Genomic DNA, 19,338 nt, shown 5'->3' on the forward strand with positions numbered 1-19,338 from the left:
TCTGTTCATTAGATTTCTTATTATTTATTTTAGATTCAATTGTTGATTGATATGTATTTATTGCCATTTTAGTATTCATATTTTTTATCTTTTTCTTCTTCTCCTTAACCTTTTGCACTCGGATGTCGAGTGTGACTCGACACGGTTAGCATCGGTAGCAGCTCTTTTTATACTCTTTGAATGTATCAATAATTTGAAATATAAAAAATCCAAATAAATAAGTTTGTATGAAAAGAAACTTCAGTTTTTTATTCTACTGCCGTGCTTTGTAAAATCTGGGGTATTTAAAAAATTAAATCCCGAGTAGAATAAAGCAATAGAGAAAAAAGCAAGCGAGTGCAAAGGGTTAAAGATACCCTTCAAAAAAGAAAAGGAATACCCTTCAACATTTCATATAATCCTGGTTTGGTGGTGATGAACTCCTTTAGCTTTTTCTTGTGTGTGAAGCTCTTTATCTGACCTTCAATTCTAAATGATAGCTTTGCTGAATAATCTTGGTTGTAGGTCCTTGCTATTCATCACTTTAAATATTTCTTGCCACTCCCTTCTGGCCTTGATAGTTTCTGTTGAGAAATCAGCGAACAGGAGCTCCCTTGTAGGTAACTAACTGCTTTTCTCTTGCTGCTTTTAAGATTTTTCTCTTTGTCTTTAGCCCTTGGCATTTTAATTATGTATCTTGGTGTGGGCCTTTTTGGGTTCCTCTTGTCTGGAACTCTCTGTGCTTCCTGGACTTACAAGTCTATTTCTTTCACCAGGTAGGGGAAGTTTTCTGTCATTATTTCTTCAAATGGGTTTCCAATGTATTGCTCTCTCTCATCTCCTTCTGACACCACCATGCGAATGTTGGTATGCTTGAAGTTGTCTCAGAGGTTCCTTACACTATCTTCATATTTTAAATTCTTTTTTCTTTCTGGTCTTCTGATTGGGTGATTTTGCTTCTTCATATTTCAAATCATTGATTTGATTCTTGGAATCCTCTACTGTTGAATCCCTGTAAATTGAAAGCTGCCCCCGAATTCCTCATCTGTGTCTGGGTCCCCCAACGCCTCCTGGCACTGGAGCTCAGAGGAAGCGAGTCTGAGTAAGTTTGAGCACCGGCCCTTTAAATGGAACACGTGGGTCTCCAGCAGCCTCTGTGTCCCTCAGCCTTAATCCCTGCAGGTTTGTGTTAATCCTTGCTCAAGGATATTTTTCCATTGATTTTTAGGGAGAGTGGAAGAGAGAGGGAAAGACAGAGAGAAACACCTATACATCTATTGGTTGTCTCCTGCACTAGCGCTGACCAGGGCCCAGGCCAGGGCGGAGTTTGCAACCGATGTACATGCTCTTTGATGGGAATCGAAACTGGGACCCTTCGGTCTGTAGGCTGACGCTCTATCCACTGTACCAGACTGGCTAGGGCTCTCTGCAGGTTTTTAAAGCCTGAAGTTTTGGGGACTTCTCTTCCCAGCTCTGGGACCCTGGGTAGGGGATCTGATGTGGGGCTGGGACTCCTTGCTCCTCAAGGTGGCCTCTGCAGGGATGATCTCCCTCTTGATGAAAAAGACAGCTCACGTGGGTGCCAGACCACCCTGTTCTGTGCCTCTGCCCCTCCTACCAGTCTCAATGGGCTTTCTTCTTTATTTCTCTAGTTGTAGGACTTCCCTTCAGGAAGCTTTCCAGCGGTTCTGAGTGATGGTTGTATTTTCATTGTAATTTTGATGTGATGGCAAGTACCGGTGTTTACCTGTGCTGCCATCTTGGTTCCTCTCAGAACTCTGTTGAATAAGAGTAGTAAGAGTGGGTTTCCTGATCTTGTTCCTGATTTTAGAGGGAAATCTTTCAGTTTTTCAACACATGAGGGTTTGTCATGTATGGCCTTTAAAATGTTGAGGTGCTTTTCTTCCACTAGTATACCTTTTTTTTTTTTAATATATTTTATTGATTTTTTACAGAGAGGAAGAGAGAGGGACAGACAGCCAGAAACATCGATGAGAGAGAAACATCGATCAGCTGGCTCCTGCACACCCCCCACTGGGGATGTGCCCACAACCAAGGCACATGCCCTTGACCGGAATCGAACCCGGGACCCTTGAGTCCGCAGGCCGACGCTCTATCCACTGAGCCAAACCGGTCTCGGCTAGTATACCTTTTTATTGAGTGTTTTAATCATAAATGGGTGTTGTATTTTATCAAATGCTTTTTCTGCAACTATTGAAAAGATCATATGATTTTCATCCTTTCTTTTGTTAATGTAGTGTATTGCATTGATTGATTTGCGTATGTTGAACCATCCTTGTGCCCTTGATTGTGGTGTATTATTTTTGGATGTACTGTTGTATTCGCTTTGCTACTATTTTGCTTAGGATCTTTGCATCTATATTCATCAGGGATATTGGTCTCTGTAGTTTTCTTTTGTGTGTGTGTGTTATCTTTGCCAGGTTTTTGTATCAGGGTTATGTTGGCCTCACAGAATGTGTTAGGAAGTATTGCCTAGTCTTCAATTTTTTGGGGAAGAGTTTGAGAAGAGTAGTTATCAAATCTTTGAACATTTGGTAGAATTCGCTAGTGAAGCCATCTGGACCTGGACTTTTATTTTTTGGGAGGTTTTAGATGGTTGTTTCAATTTCCTCACTGTTGATAGGTCTATTTAGATTTTCCAGTTTTTCTTGATTTAGTCTAGGAAGATTATATATTTCTAGGAACTTATCCATTTCTTCTAGGTTATTGAATTTGGTGGCATCATTCATATTATTCTAGTACTAGAGGCCTGTTGCACGAAATTCATGCACGGGGCTGGGTGTGCCTCAGCCCGGCCTGGGCCCTCTGGCAATCTGGGACCTTGGGTAGGGTCCCTAGGCCTGGCCAGGGATCAGGGCCTACCGGGCCTTTCCTTCCCCTGGCTGCTGGCAGCTGGCCCCGCCTGCGCCGCTGCCACTGCTTGCCATCTGTGCAGCACTGCCTTCCCTCCCCCACCACCAGTCACCTTTCTCTGGGGGCGACAGGCATGGAGTGCAATCGCTTGGCTGGCCTGGGCCTCCCTCTGCAGGGTGATTGCTGGCTGGTGGCCTGGGCCTCCCTCTGTAGGTTGATTGATCGTGGGGGCCCTCAGATTGATTGCCCCCACAGAGGGAGGCCCTGCCTACCCGGCCGGGGCTCCACAATTGATCGCCGTGCAGAGGGTGGCCTGGGCCTCCTTCTTTGAGGCAATCGTGGAGACCCTCCGCCCCCCCCCCCCCAATTGATTGCCCCGCCAGCAGGTGGCCTGAGCCTCCCTCTGCAGGGCGATCATGGGGCAATGTTGGGGTCCCTTGACCAATGGCATTACACCCGCCTTGGCTGGCATGGCGCCAGTGTGTGTCATAGCATGGTCGTCCAGAAGGTTGTCCGGACTGTCGTTCGGTCTATTTGCATATTATGCTTTTATTATTATAGATGATCCTTTGTCTGTGATGTCTGTAGTAACTTTTCCTCTTTCATTTCTGATTTTGTTTATAAGAATCTTTTCTCTTTTTTTCATTGGTGAGTCTAGCCAGGGGTTTGTCAATTTTATTAATCTTTTCAAAGAACCAGCTATTTGTATTAATTTTTTTGTATAGTCTTTTCTGTATTTCATTCAGTTCTGCTCTAATTTTTATTATTTCCTTTCTTCTGCTGACTTTGGGTTGCTTTTGTTCTTTTTCTAGTTCTTTAAGATATAATGTTAGGTTGCTTGTGTTTTCTCTTGTTTGTTGAAGTAGGTCTATAATGATATAAACTTCCCTCTTATTATTGCTTTCACTGCATCTCAGAAGTTTTGGTATGTCATATGGTCATTATCGTTTTTCTCTATCTTTTGATCTCACCTCTTATTTCTTCTTTGTGAGTTTCTTTACTTCCTTTTTGCAGTTGATTTCTAATTTCAAAGCATTGTGGTCAGAGAATAATATCCTTGGTATAATTTCAGTCTTCTTGAATTCGTTGAGGCTAGTTTTGTAACCCAATATTTGGTCTATCCTTGAGAATGTTCCCTGTGGACTGAAGAAGAATGTTGAAAGTATTACACATGTTCTGGCTTTCCCCCCATTAACTCTTTCTAGCCCACCCCAAGATTATATATTTCTAGGAACTTATCCATTTCTTCTAGGTTATTGAATTTGGTGGCATCATTCATATTATTCTAGTACTAGAGGCCTGTTGCACGAAATTCATGCACGGGGCTGGGTGTGTCTTCCGGTTATAAATTACCTCAGCTCCTATATACCTGGAAAATTATTTCTCCTTCATATTTAAATGATAACTTTGCTGGATATATTATTCTTGGCTGGTAATTTCTCTCAATAGTTTGAATATTTGGTTGCACTCTCTTCCGGCTTGTAGAGTTTGTGCTGAGAAGTCCAATGATAATCTAATGGGCTTTCCTTTATGTTACTTTTTCTTGGCTGCCTTGAGAATTCTTCCTTTGGCATTAGTTTTTGACAGTTTTAATACAATGTGCCTTGGAGAAGGCCTCTGGATTGAGGTAACTAGTTGTTCTGTTTGCTTCTTGGACTTGAGGATTGAGCTCTTTCCATAGGTTTAGGAAGTTCTCATCAACTGTTTGCTCAAATAGACTTTCTGTTCCCTTCTCCCTCTTTTCTTCTAATTCTTATATTGCTTTTTCTGATAGAGCTATAGTTCTTATAGATTTCATTTTATTTTATTCCTCAAATCTCTCTTCTTCCCTCTGCATCATTACTAGATTTCTATCTTTGATATCACTAATTCTTTCCTCCATTTGGTCAGCTCTATTTCCTATGCTCTCTAGTTTATTCTTGATCTCTCTTATTGAGTTCTTAATCTCCAGAATTTATTTTTCTTTTTTCTAATCCTTATTTGAAAAAAATTTTTTTTCATTCCTTTCAGAGAGAGTAAAAGGGAGGGGGGAAGAGAGAAACTTTTATGTGAGGAAGACACATTGGTTGCCTTCTGCATGCATCCCTACCGGGCCAGGGATCAAGCCTGCAACCAAGGTATGTGCCCTTGACCAGGAATCGAATCTGCGACCTTTCAGTGCGTGGGCCAGTTCTCTAAGCACTGAGCAACCTACCAGGCCTGTTTCTTCTTAAAGGTTTCAACCTTTTTGGTAAAGTACACATTTTTGTTTATTAATTTGTTTTCTGAGTTCAATAAATTGCCTGTATATTTTCAGAACTGGAACCTTGAATTCTGTCATTTCTATATCATATTTCCATGTGTTTAAGTATGCTTTCTGGAGATTTTTGATTTTTCTTTCTGAGCTGCCTTGCTACCTTGGTTATTCATGGCATTTGAGGGGTTCCTTCTCTATCTAAGCATCTACGTCTGAGTGGTACATCTCTAGATTACTATGAAGAGGTCTTTCTCTTATTTTCCAGTAAGTGGCACTGAATCACAAGTTCTTTAGTTGTGTGAAATCCCCATGTTGAATCCTGCTGCGTCTCTGGCTCCCATCAGTGTAGTGGCAATGTGCGGGTGTGGGGTTGACTGGTGGAACCCGCTGTCTTTTTTGTTTTACCCTCCTGGTAATGGCAACCTTGGACCTTCATGGGGTAACCCCTTTGCCCTGACCAGGGACCATTCACAGAGTACACCCTTTGCTCAGGGGAAATACTGATTCTGTAGTACAAGCATGTCAAACTCAAAGGCTAAAACGGGCCAAATAAACAAGGTTTGTATATGTGGGCTGCAAAAAAACAAAAGCTTCCATTTTCATAGAAACGTATGTTTATTTTGATAGAGACATGCTGAATACAAAAGGCTGAAATAAATGAGTAATCTTTAACATAAAATAATAGAACATTTAAATAAAAATTAATATTTTTTCTTGAACATTAACTTACCAGACACTGAATAACTGCACAAATAAGCATAACGCAAACTAACCTATTTTTCTTGTTCTCCAAAAGCTAAATATTTCCTGTTGTGCACACCAAACAAGTCAGTCCAAGACTAATGACATGGCAATCGGCTGCTAAAATATTCGCTGCTAGTATCAGTGGAGACAAATGGTGCACCTTCATGTAAGGCGCATAGGGAAATGAATGCAAAACAGTTATAGTAATCAATCATTAGCGAACATTGTAGTTCATTATTAATAATTATATATAACAGGATATTGTAAAAATTAAGTTACAAAATTTTTATTAAAATGTTTCTTACATACCGTTATATTGGCTGGGCCGCAAAAATATTCGTTGTGGGTCACATGTGGCCCGTGGGCCGCGCGTTTGACATGCTTGGTGTAGTACCAGTTTTTGTGTTTGCAGATAATGTGTTCTGCAACCCAATACCAAGGGAGGCGAGTTCTGGGAGGTTGAGCGGTAGGGTTCCGTGGCTTTGTTTCTGTCTGAAATGTCAACTATCCGACAAACACAGCAGTGCCCTAGTGCTGTGTCCTTGCCCAGGTCTCTGCTCACTTCTGTGGGAATGCCCACTGAATCTCTGGTCCTCCTGGCTGAAGGAAGTGCCAGCCAAAACAGGATTCTTCCCCTCTCCAGGCTGAGTCCTGCTGTGAGCTCCCAGCTGCAGGGCTGAGCCCATGGCTAGTCTGAGCCCTTTTAACCACCCCCAACCCCGTTTGTTCCCACTTGCTCACCTTTAGGTGAAGATCTATCAGGTGTGCCTGTATGTTGAGTAGGGAATCCTTTGTTGAGTTGTAGCTGTTTAAATTGTTGAAATTTCAAGGGGATCTCTCGCTGCCATTCTGCTGATGTTACTCAAGAAGTATATTCTCAGACTTTGTTGTCTTATGTATATTAAGTACTCAGCTAATCTAACTTGAAGGGGATGTGTTAATGAATGTCTGACCTTAGATGAGAACACCAAGGTCATAAAAAAATACAGAATCATTTTTTGTTTTATTAATCCTCACCCAAATATATTTTTTCCATCGCTTTTTAGACATAGTGGAAGGGAGGAAGAGAAAAAAAACATCAATCTGAGAGAGACACATTTGATTGGTTGCCTCCCGCATGCGTTTATGTGGGCTGTGACCCTTTGGTGTGCCACCCAGCCAGAGCAATACAGAATCTTTGAATCCCATTAATCAGTGATTGTTAGTTCTTACTGTGGCACAGAACCACCTGAAGAACACAGAATCCCAGGCCCCATTGACAGTGTTAAAAGGATCTTTGGGGTGAGGCTTGAGCATTGGGTATTTCTTTTTCCCAAGAGATCCCCAGGTGAGCTCCATATGCTGCAAGCATTGAGAACCACAGCCATGAGTTTTCTGCTTCTTTCCCCTGGCCTCCATTTATTTGCCTCTCACACCCAGATTTTTCACTGTTGAGATAATTGATCCATTTTATTTTCCTTCTTTTAGATTGAAGATTTCTTAAGCTATATCTGCCCTGTGAATGCATATCCAAATGTAATTCCAGTGGGCACAACTGTGGATAAGGTTATAGAAATGTAAGTTGTTGCTACTTATGGAACTTGTGTTATTGAATGGGATGGGTCCAGAGAATAGTTTCCAGCATGAGAACAGGGGCAAGGACTTAAAGTGATTGTGGCTGTGAATGAGTGTCTGGGTGGGAGCATAATGACTTTAAGTAGGTATGTTATATATAATCTTAAAGGTTTCTGGGAATTGGCATACAGAAGCAGACACCATAAGGCCCTCAAAAAAGGGCAGGACACCCTCAAATCTTATTTCTGTGCCCTTTTATATTTCATCTTCACTGAGTATTAGCTTTCAGCCTCTAGAAGGAAGTGATCAAATGTGTGAGATTCTTGCAAGAGATAAGTAAACAGGGAAGGGAAAACAGCTGGCTATATTGCACTGAAAGCCAGAAGGTGTCACTGTATTCAGTTTTTTAGAATAGAATAGGGACCTGCTTTCCTGCAGTGCAAGAAAAGGTGAGTTTTGCTTTCCCTTAACCCTACAATTAGATACTCACCAGATTGTATTAGCACTTTATTATATTGAAATGATTTTTAATTATTGGATATTTTTGGGTTGTTTTGTTTTTACTGATTTTAGAGACAGAGGGAGAGAAACAATGATTGGGTGCCTCCCATAGACACCCGCCTGGGGCTCGAACCTGCAACGTGGGTATGTGCCCTGACCAGGAATTGAACCTGTGACCTTTAGGTGTACAGAATGACACTCTCACCAAGTGAGCCTCACTGGCCAGGGCTGCTTTTCAATTTTTAAAAGTAATTATTATTTCCCCCATGGTCACACTTTTATAATCTCTATAAATGATGCTTACATTCCAGCAGCTTTCCCAGCAGGAAAAATAAATTATTCATGTTCATTTCAGCTTAAAGCCTTTATGCCGATCTTCCCAAAGCACTGAGCCAAAGTACAAACCACTTGGAAAACTGAAGAGAGCTAGAACAACTCACCTAGACTCTGGTAAGAATGATGACCCTGGGGTCAGAAGTGTGGTTTTCCTACAAGACTGCTCTGGTGACAGTCGCATTGGGTAGAGGTAGGCCTGGGACTCACTGTCACTTAAACTTGTCACATGGTCTAAGGACGTGCTTAGCTTTCCCATCGTCAGCCTGTAAAACCAGGTGTTCCATCTCCTTCATGGTTTAAAACAAGTGCCAAAGAGAACTGTGCCTGTATTGAATGTTCTCAGCTTTCTGGATGTGTCCCATGGTTTGTATAGGCGAGTGCTTGGCAAATCGTGGCTCGCGAGCCACATGCGACTCTTTGGCCCCTTGAGTGTGGCTCCTCCACAAAATACCACGTACAGGCGTGCACATACAGTGCGATTGAAACTTCGTGGCCCGTGCGCAGAAGTCGGTTTTCAGCCTGGGCGAGTCTATTTTGAAGAAGTGGCGTTAAAACACTCAAGGGGCCCTAACCGGTTTGGCTCAGTGGATAGAGCGTCAGCCTGTGGACTCAAGGGTCCCAGGTTCGATTCCAGTCAAGGGCATGTACCTTGGTTGCGGGCACATCCCCAATGAATGGGGAATGTGCAGGAGGCAGCTGATCGATGTTTCTCTCTCATCAATGTTTCTAACTCTCTATCCCTCTCCCTTCCCCTCTGTAAAAAATAAAATGTATTTAAAAAAAAAAAAAAAAGAACACTCAAGGGGCCAAAGAGCTGCATGTGGCTCGCGAGCCGCGGTTTGCTGACCACTGGTATAGGCCATAGGAAAGGCTGTGCTATTAATTCTGGAACATCTCCTGCCATCAGACTGATTGGTAGTGCTTATATAAATGGATTTTCCCTATACTTTCCTACCTTCTTTCATTGCTACTTTCACTTTCCAGTGAAGATTAGAGAAAAAAAGAGAAACACAAATAAAATTGAAGTGAACAATAATTCAAAAACTCTTATACTAGTGGCCCAACCAAAAATCAAGCATCATTTGGAAGGTACATAAAAGATACAAATTATTAAGTTCACAAAAAATTTTTAAGATTTCTATTTCCAGTTAAGAAAGTAACGGGCTACATTGAAACTCTCATCTGAAAAAACTAAAAGCAACACAACATATAAGAAACTGGACATCAGGCAGTGAAGGGCAGTGACACCTGAGAAAGGTGAAACAGCCTTAAGATTGCCCTAGCTTACTGGTTTTCAGGCAAAAGGGGACACCAAGGTAGAGGCCCAAATCAGCACCCCTGACTTGAGGAGATATACCTGGGAATTTGAGGAAGCCAAGGTGGCTGGAGTCCCCAGAGGAGAAAGCAGTAGAGTTGCTGCTCCCAACAGCTATGAGGAGCCCCCTGAGTATTCAGCATACTGATCAGTGCTTACTTGTGATGCAGTGCATCCCCTGAGGCCTGGGAAAGAATCACTCTAAACAGTGCCCAGAATGCACACAGTGCTAGGAACAGTGCCTGTTCCCAACAGCCAGAGTGGAACACCATAACTTACGGGGTGTTTTACTGTAAAAATACTGAGGGCCTTATCTCAGTGGTGGGGAAAATTACAAAGATAAAAAGCAATATACAAAAGGCACAAACTTTACAAGTCCCTTAACCACATGCCAGAATAAAGCTTAAGAATATTTTTAGAAATCCCAAAATATACAGAATTTAATAAGGTCAAGTTCAGGATGTATGGCAATTCAATAAAAAATTATCAGACATGCAGAAAGGTGGGGGAAATAAATACATCTTATACTTAGGAAGAAAGAGTGATTTTTTCCTTATTCATTTATATAAATATCCACCAAACTCAAAGGGGTGGATATTGAACATGTTTAAAAAGCAACATTTTGTAGGCACCAATGAGAAAAGACAGTAGTAATCGTAGTGCAAAAGCGGTGTCCTAAAGTCCTCCAGTTGTGTAAGACTCTTAGTTGTTGGACTGGGCAAGAAGGACACTTTGGCGTTTATGGCAAGGGGTGTGTACTAAGTAGTGTGAGAATATTTAAGAGATCTAACAAATATAAGATTGTATAGTTGTATACAGGCTGAAAAGCACCATGGTCACTGTATATACATGCATGCACACATACATACCTATATATATATATACCGTATTTTCCGGCGTATAAGACGACTGGGTGTATAGAAGATTTTCCTGGGTTAAAAAGTCGTCTTATACGCCGGAAAATACGGTATATGTGTGTGTGTGTGTGTGTGTGTACACACAGTTTTTGTTGTTCAAAATGCCAATTTAATGGCTGTATACTTTGTCATTATACATTTCGGTTATTATACCTTTTGTTATTTCTAACTTCTCAGTTTTACAGATAATAGAACAATACTGTATGTTGTCTATTTCAATTTTCTCATTATATTGGGTTACATTTTAGAAACTTAAGTGCTTAATACATATTGCCAATGTCTTCCAGTACGATTATACCAATTGACATAGACATTAGTGCATGCTGGTGGACGATATCTATGACATATTTGACATTTATCCCTTTTTTAAATTTGGGTTTAGGTGTATCAGTTTGTAAACACTATTAAGGATTTTAAAACTTTCATATTTATTGTGATATTTTTGCAGTGTTAATGTCTTTTTTTCCAGTTTTATATAGAGAAATTTAAATTTATATTATTTTAACAGAATGAATACAATGTATACAGGTGAGTTAATGTGAAAATGTTTTGACAGATTAAAGTATTTTAAAGTTGAAACATATCATGATGCTGGTATAGAAACATCCCGAAGACCATGAAACTGTACAACTTGGAGATGACACAAAAAGATAGCTTTGGCACAGTAGTGGAGGAGAGCTAAAACAAATGTATAATCCATGGCTTAAAATAAAACCATACTGCCCAGCTGGTGTGGCTCAGTGGTTGAGCTTCAACTTATGAACCAGAAGATTACAGTTCGATTTCAGGTCAGGGCACATGCCTGGGTTGCAGACTCAATTCCCAGAAGGGGGCGTGCAGAAGGCAGCCAATCAACGATCCCCTCTCATCATTGATGTTTCTATCTCCCTCAACCTCTCTGAAGTCAATAAAAATATTTTCACCAAAAAATTAAAATAAAGGAGGAACCAAGATGGTGGCGAAGGTAAAAACCTATTCTGCCTCCCACAACCATATCAAAATTACAACTAAAATACATAACAACTATCACCCAGAACTGTGGGAAATCTGCCTGAGTTTCAGAAGCACTCCAACTAGAGAGGTAAAGAAGAAAGCACACTGAGACTGGTAGGAGGTGCGGAGGCACAGAACGGGCTGGTCCGGCACCCGGGTGTGCCACTTTTTTAATCAGGAGGGAGATCGCCTCTGCAGAGGCCGCTCGGAGGAGCAAGGGGTCCCAGCCCCACACCAGCCCCCCAGCCCAGGGTTCCAGAGCTGGGGAAAGAAGTCACTATGGACAGTAAGAACTACGGACGATAAAAACCAGTGCGGATTGGGGCGAGTGACACAGAGGCTGCTAGAGACCCAGCTGCTCCTCTTAAAAGGCCGAACTGTGAACTGAATTTACAAGCTCCCACTTCCTCTGAGCTCCAGTGCCAGGCGAGGCTCTGGGGGACCCAGACAGATATGGGGAGAAACTGGACTGTCTGGCATCAGGGCAGGAACGTGAGGGCAGCTTTCTTCCAGATGGAGGTCCTTGCAGCGGTCATTGTTCCCATGCTGGGACCTCCCTGGTGCAGGGCTGACTGGCAGACATTTCTGTTCCCTCCGCTCTGGAGATTCCCTGAGACCCTCCCCCACCCAATTTAAAACCCCACCCAAGCTGTGCACAGCGGCTTTTGCATATGAATGGCCTGTCCTTTCTCAGCCTAAAACCTGTTAAACAAGCTGCAGCTGGTTTAGGGAGCCCCAAAGCTATCAATAAAAGGCCCAAGGCCAGCACCAGCCTGCCTTGCTTCACAGCTGGACCTCATCTGGGCACTTCCAAACCTGATACAAAGAGGAGGAATCTGCAGATCTCTCTGTAATTCCTGCTTGGTGGCCCCAGGCAGTGGCTGACTTTGCACCTCCTTGGAAATCCAAGAGCCAATGTACCCAGTGGTCAGTGTGAGACCATACCAGATTACAACTCTTCACATTCATAAGAGACACACTTAAGGGGCAGACTCAGTGAGCACCAAAGCCCCACTGAAGCAAGTCCTGCCCCATAAGGGTGTTGCCTGCACAGCAGCTCATCCATTGTAGACACAGCTGGTCCCCACAGCCAATGGGCCTGGAGGTCAATTCCTCCCAGTGATACCAACAGCAATCAAGGCTCAACTACAATAAGACTGTGCACACAGCCCACAAAGGGGTGCACCAAGAGTGTCCACCTCAGGTGATTGGGGTGGCTGAGCCACTGGGCCCTATAGGACACCTACTACACAAGGCCAATCTATCAACTCAAGGAGACTTAGCAGCTACCAATACATAGAAACAAACACAGGGAAGCAGCCAAAATGTGGAGACAAACATGTCCCAAATAAAAGAAATGGAAGAAAGCAAACTATTGGAGATAGAGTTCAAAACCAGTTATAAGGCTACTCAAGAATCTTCTAGAAACCTCTGAGGAACTTAGTGAGACCTTCAAGGATCTTAGTGAGAATGCCAAAAAAATGGTAAAGGACCGGTCAGAAATTAAGCATACACTGACTGAAATAATAATATACAGGGATTCAACAGTAGACTAGAGCCATGGTTGGCAAACTGCGGCTCGCGAGCCACATGTGGCTCTTTGGCCCTTTGAGTGTGGCTCTTCCACAAAATACCATGGCCTGGGTGAGTCTATTTTGAAAAAGTGGCATTAGAAGAAGTTTAACCCTTTGCACTCGCTTGCTTTTTTCTCGAGCTGCTACCGATGCTAACTGTGTCGAGTCACACTTGACATCTGAGTGCAAAAGGTTAAGTTTAAAACCTTTTGAGAATCTTAAAAGCAGCAAGAAAATAAACAGTTACCTACAAGGGAAAACCCATACGACTGTCAGCTGATTTCTCAACAGAAACTTGGCAGGCCAGAAGGGAGTGGCAAGAAATATTCAGTGATGAATAGCAAGAACCTACAACCAGCCCTAACTGGTTTGGCTCAGTGAATAGAGCGTCGGCCTGCGGTCTGAAAGGTCCCAGGTTCAATTACAGTCATGGGCATGTACCTTGGTTGCGGGTATATCCCCAGTAGGAGGTGTACAGGAGGCATATGATCGATGTTTCTCTCTCATCAATGTTTCTGACTCTCTGTCCCTCTCCCTTCCTCTCTGTAAAAAATCAATAAAGTATATATTAAAAAAAAAAAAACTACAACGAAGAATACTCTACCCAGCAAAGCTATCATTTAGTATTGAAGGTCAGATAAAGAGCTTCACAGACAAGAAAAAGCTAAAGGAGTTCATCACCACCAAGCCAGTATTATATGAAATGCTGAAGGGTATTCTTTAAGAAGAGGAAGAAGAGGAAAAAGGTAAAGATAAAAAATTATGAACAAAGTGACAACAAATACATATAAACAAGTGAATCTAAAAATCCGATGAACAATAAACTGGTGAATGGAATAGAATCGGGCAGGGAAATAGAACAGACTGATGATTCTCAGAGGGAAGAGGGCGTGGGGGGGGGGGTGCGGGAAAAGATTAGACAAAGATCTTATTTGCATGTATGCAGTACCTATGGACACAGACAATAGGGTGGCGAGGGCCTGGAGTGGGGTGGGAACTGGGTGGTGGGGAGCTATGGGGGGAAAAAGAGGGACATCTGTAATAATCTCAACAATAAAGATTAAAATTTAAAAAACAAATCCATGCCTTGTAGACTGATGATTCCATTACCATGGGTAAACATCTCAGTCACCTTAAGTCCTTTAGAAAAGAAAGATAAATAGTTGCTTGTTTAAACAATTTTTAATCAGAACATAGGACTTTAGGAATTGGGTTTGTTACCTGGCTCTCTGCCTATTTTATTTTTTAAAGATTTTTAAGGAGAGAGGGGGAGAGAGTGAAACCATTGGCTACCTCCTGCATGCCCCCAACTAGGGATTGAGCCTGCAACCTGGGAACCAACTGGCAACCTTTTGTTGATTGGAATGATGCCCAACCAACTGAGCCACACTGGCTCACTAGTTTTTTGACCTATGCATTATCACATACCTTCTCTGGGCCTATCTCCTCATTGATAAGATGGGGGCTGGATGATGGTCTCTGTGATCCACCTTTTTAGTGGCTTTGCAAACTAGTTTTTAGCTATATCCTTTTATCACTGGGAAAATGGTTATCTTTTTAAGTAGTAGGTAGTTATAAGTTAACACCAGATTCAGCACTAGAACAAAAAGTGGTCTCGTGACTGTATATGTGGTTTATTGAGTATTTTGGTTAAAGTTGATCTAATCTGTGTGTTCCCCCTAGTAGAGCGGTTGCCAACCTTTCGGAGTTCTGGTTGGCGACCACTGCCCTAGTATGTATCACAGCCTTGTGAACTAGCCAGCTCTGGTTGCTATAACAATAGATGTTTACTGCTCAGAGTTCTGTCCAAGATCAAGGTTCTTGGTGAGATGCCTCTTCCTGGCTTGTAGACAGATGTCTTCTCACTGTGTGCTCACAGGTCTTTCCTTTGTACATGGGCATTGAGAAATCTGTCTTAGTCTTTTCACTAGAATACTAATCCTATCGTGTGGGTCCCATCCTCAGGAGCTCATCTAAACTTAATTATCATCTTACCTCTAATACCATCACATTGGGGATAGAGCTTCAAATTATGAATTTTTGGAGAACACATTCAGCTCATAACAAGCACAAAGTAGGTATCAATAAAATGTTTATAGTGGGAAAACTTTAGAAAATAATGAACTGTTGTCATTATATTAAATCAGCCAACTTGAGCATCTAGTATTTACAAACCTCTCTTCTAGTGTGAGTGGTTCACTAACCTGGCTGATGATTAGAATCAGCTGTGGAACTTTAAAAAAATAAAGCAAAAATCAAATTATTGGATCCTCCCTTAAGGAATTCAATAGGTCTGGAATGAGATATAGAAAGTTGTGTTTTTTAAAAAGTTCTCCAGATGATGATCAACCAGGTTTGAAAACCACGAATACAGGTATTGTGACCTTAATTTGGGGAACACAGGTCTATATTCTCTATTCACTGTCTGCCATTGTAAGCTGAAGAGTGGTAAATTGTTCAGAATATCCCAAGAATAAGGGGCCTTTTAATTGCTCTTGGAAGAGTAAACTCCCAATTATTTGCAATTCCATGAATTAAAAACATAGTTAAATGTTACAAATTGGCATTCTGTGTTGCTTCTAATCCTTTTTTTTTTTTTTTTGGTCCCCCCAGAGGAAGAGGAGGAAAATGACCTCTTTGATGATCCTCTGCCGGTACCTTTAAGGCACAAAGTTCCAAACCAGCAAACTTGTCACCCTGAGGTATTTCCAACGACTGCAGTATCACAAAACCAGCCTGAAAATCTGAGAGAGAGCACAGGATGCATCAAAGCAAAGAGCATGAAAACCTCTCTTTGGGCAAACTTTATAGACTGTGAAGAATCCAACAGTGAAAGTGAAGAAGAATTACAAATCCCAGCCTCAAGTCAAGGAGATCCGAGCCCTCCACACCAGCAAAAGACTGATGCGGAAGTACCACAGTGGGACGTGTTCTTTAAAAGAAATGACGACGACACCGACTGCGGTTTGGAAAACTTCCCTTCCTCCACAGAGGCAGGGGGTTCTCAGTCACCAAAGCTTTTCAGTGACTCTGATGGCGAGTCAACTCACATCTCTTCTCAGAATTCCTCTCAGTCTACACACATCTCAGAACAAGGAAGTCAAGGCTGGGACAGCCAGTCTGACACTGTTTTGTTATCTTCCCAAGAGAGAAACAGGGGGGATCTTACTTCCTTGAACAAAGGTAGCTACAGACCAAGAGTCAAAGAGAATCTTCCTGCCTCTCAGATGGAACAAAATGTACTTTGCCCAAAGGATACTTACTCGGAAGATGTAGCTCTTAGAGCTGGAGAGCCAACCACTGTAAGCAGTGGGAAACACATACCTCAGGAAAGAAAGGTGCTAACTCTCAGCACCAGTGCAGATTCACAGAGCTCCTCTGATTTTGAAATTCCCTCAACTCCAGAAGCTGAGCTACCTAAACAAGAGCATTTACAGTATTTATATGAGAAGCTGGCAACAGGTGAAAGCATAGTTCTTGAAAAAAGAAAAAGCTCACTCTTAGATACTTAAGAATTCATTCTAGAGCCACCACTGAAAAAAACCTATATATATAAAGAGGTAATAGTCAAAATCTTAATCAAAATGCTCATATAACCTAAAAGAAGGCAATAAAGAAGAAACAGGAACAAAAAATAGAGGGGGAAAAACAGAAAAGACATAAGATGTGGTAGGACTAAACCCAAACAGATAAATAATGACATTAAATGAAAATGGTCTAAACACACCAGTGAAAAGATAGGAAAAAATAAACCCAATGCTGTCTATAAGCAACTCACTTCACATAATATAGGTTGGTTAAAAGTAAAAGGATGAAAGATATACCATGTAAACACTACTCAAAAGACAGGTGGAGTGGATATAAAAGGTGCAGTTCACCAAGAAGATATAATTTTAAATGTGAATGTACTTAACAGCTTCAAAATATGCAGGCTTAGCTTGGAGCTACTGCAGGTTAGTTCCAGACCACTGCAACAAAGCAAAAGTCGCAATAAAGCAAGTCACATGACATTTTTGGTATCCTAGTGTACATAAAAGTTATGTTTATATTATACTGTAACTTATTATGTAATAGCATTATGTCTAACAAACAAACAAACAAATAAAACAAAAACCAGCATACCTTACTTTCAGTCTGCAGGCCGATGCTCTATCCACTGAGCCAAACCGGTTAGGGCAGCATACCTTACTTTAAAAATACTTTATTGCTAAAAATAAATGCTAACTATCGGCCAAGCCTTCAAGTTGTAACCCTTTTGCTGGTGGAGGGTCTTGCCTTGATGTTAATGAGAATGCACTATTTAAGAAGTGCAATAAAATGAGGTATGCCTGTACAAAGCAGAAGCAATGGAAAGGAAAGAGAAACCAATGCACAATTATAACTGGAACTTTAACATCCCTTTCACAGTAACAATTAGCTTACAGAAAATCAGCAAGGATAGAGAAGACATGAATAGCACCCACTAATCAACTGGATTCAGGTGATACTCAATCCAACAATAGAGTACATGCTTTTCAAGAACATATGGGACATTCACCAAGATAGACCATATCCTGGGTCATAGAAATCTTCAAATTGAAAGAATAAACGTGGCTATTATAAACTGATGGCTATAGGGAAATTCAGCCCTGAACTTACCTCAAAAGATGTTACACCACTTAAAACAATTAAATGCCAAAAGTATATACATGTGTTCTGTGAGCCATTCAACTTTTCTAAAGTCCACCAATTGTATATGCTTTTGTAGTTACATGTGTATTTAATAACATTTTAACATATTAATAAGCACTTTGGTATGCTGACATTTTGTAGATTAGGGTAGCAAAAGCAGAGATTTAACTTAAAACTAGTTTAAATAGTCTCTACAACAATTTGCAGGTCAATTACACTAACAATGATACACATTATCGCCATGCTGCAGGATAAATAGATCAACAATAAGTATTGGGTCCACAAGACTAATTAGGAATACAAGACTTAGAGTTAGTGGGAGAGGAAAATAAATGGAGTACTCAGGAAGCAATGCTAAGAGAACCCAGGAAGCCAGCCCTCTCATTTCTCCAGAAGGGTATGTGTTAGGAGGACAGATTTGCCCATCCATTTACATGGGGGGAAAACTGCAGTGACTTCACATTTCAGTTAAGAAACTGGCACAAGAGGAGGGATGAGGGGAAGAAACTGATATGGTTAAGGGATAGGGCTGAGAGTAAGGGCCTGGTCATTTCTGATTAGTCTTTGAGGACATGTTGGGTCACAATTTTAGAGCAGTGTCTATTCTAAATTATTCAGCAGTAAGTTTTATTAATATGTATGCCCTTGGGGAGTGGTCTGAGCACAGTAAGAAACCTGGGGCAAAGGAAGTAAGAAAGATACAAGGGGTTTTAAGGGATTACTGACCCACTTTTTTCTAGCTTGGCTGCTGCACTAAGCTTTGGATGAAAAACACTCTACAGACTTAGTATGAGGGGCAGCATTAGAGTCACTATAAGTCATTTCATTTTGTCCACCTCCCATCTGAGTACTATTTCCTAAATTCCAAGTGAGTATAAAGTCTCTGGAAAAAACCAATGAGGATTGCAAATCATTGGTTGAATAGAAACCCAGAGACTTCATATTTTATTTATAGCTCTAAAAGTTATAATTCATTCTCATAAATCATGCAATTGAATATACACATTTGTATATGCTGACACTTAAAGACTTCATCTGAATAGTATAGCTTGTGATCCAAGAAGGGGGGGGAATGTTCAAAACATGCCTGTAAACATTATTCTGAATATATTCTTAGTCATAGCATTTTAAAATCACACCATCAATTTAATAGTATATACTGCCAAATTTTCATTGTTTTATATGTGAGTCTGGCATAATAAATGCCAACTAAATGAATTTAAGGACTAAGAGAACTAGAACAGTTTTTATTTTTTTTTTAATAAACCTTTATTACAGACTTTCAAATTACAGGGGGAAAGTTAGGGAGAGGTGGGGGAGATAAGAAATCAAACGAAGGACTTGTATGCATGCATATAAGCATAAAAAATGGACACAAAACACTGGGGGATGAGGGCATGTATGGGAGTGGGGTGGGGGGGCAATGGTAAGATACGTACACATATAATACCTCAATAAAAAAAATGTCAGAGAAAAAAAAAAGTGCTCCTACAGAGTAAAAAAAAAAATAAAAAAAATAAACCTTTATTGTTCATATTATTACAATTGTTCCTCTTTTTTCCCCCATAGCTCCCCTCCACCCGATTCCCACCCCACCTTCCGTCCTTACCCTCCCCCCACTGTCCTCATCCATAGGTGTACGAT

General features: G+C 41.2%; 1 protein-coding gene across 1 annotated transcript in view; it reads left to right on the top strand.

The window, feature by feature from the left end:
* DCLRE1C (DNA cross-link repair 1C) overlaps window positions 1–17,708 on the top strand; it is a 63,020-nt gene extending 45,312 nt beyond the window's left edge. Inside the window, exons 12-14 of the mRNA XM_054726056.1 lie at window positions 7,301–7,389; window positions 8,244–8,338; window positions 15,643–17,708. Coding sequence (XP_054582031.1) covers window positions 7,301–7,389; window positions 8,244–8,338; window positions 15,643–16,535 — 1,077 coding nt within the window. The 3' untranslated portion in view covers window positions 16,536–17,708. The remainder of the gene's footprint in view (window positions 1–7,300; window positions 7,390–8,243; window positions 8,339–15,642) is intronic.
* Window positions 17,709–19,338: the final 1,630 nt, after the last annotated feature.

Source organism: Eptesicus fuscus, chromosome 2 (assembly GCF_027574615.1).
Source record: "Eptesicus fuscus isolate TK198812 chromosome 2, DD_ASM_mEF_20220401, whole genome shotgun sequence".
NCBI classification, from domain to species: Eukaryota; Metazoa; Chordata; class Mammalia; order Chiroptera; family Vespertilionidae; genus Eptesicus; species Eptesicus fuscus.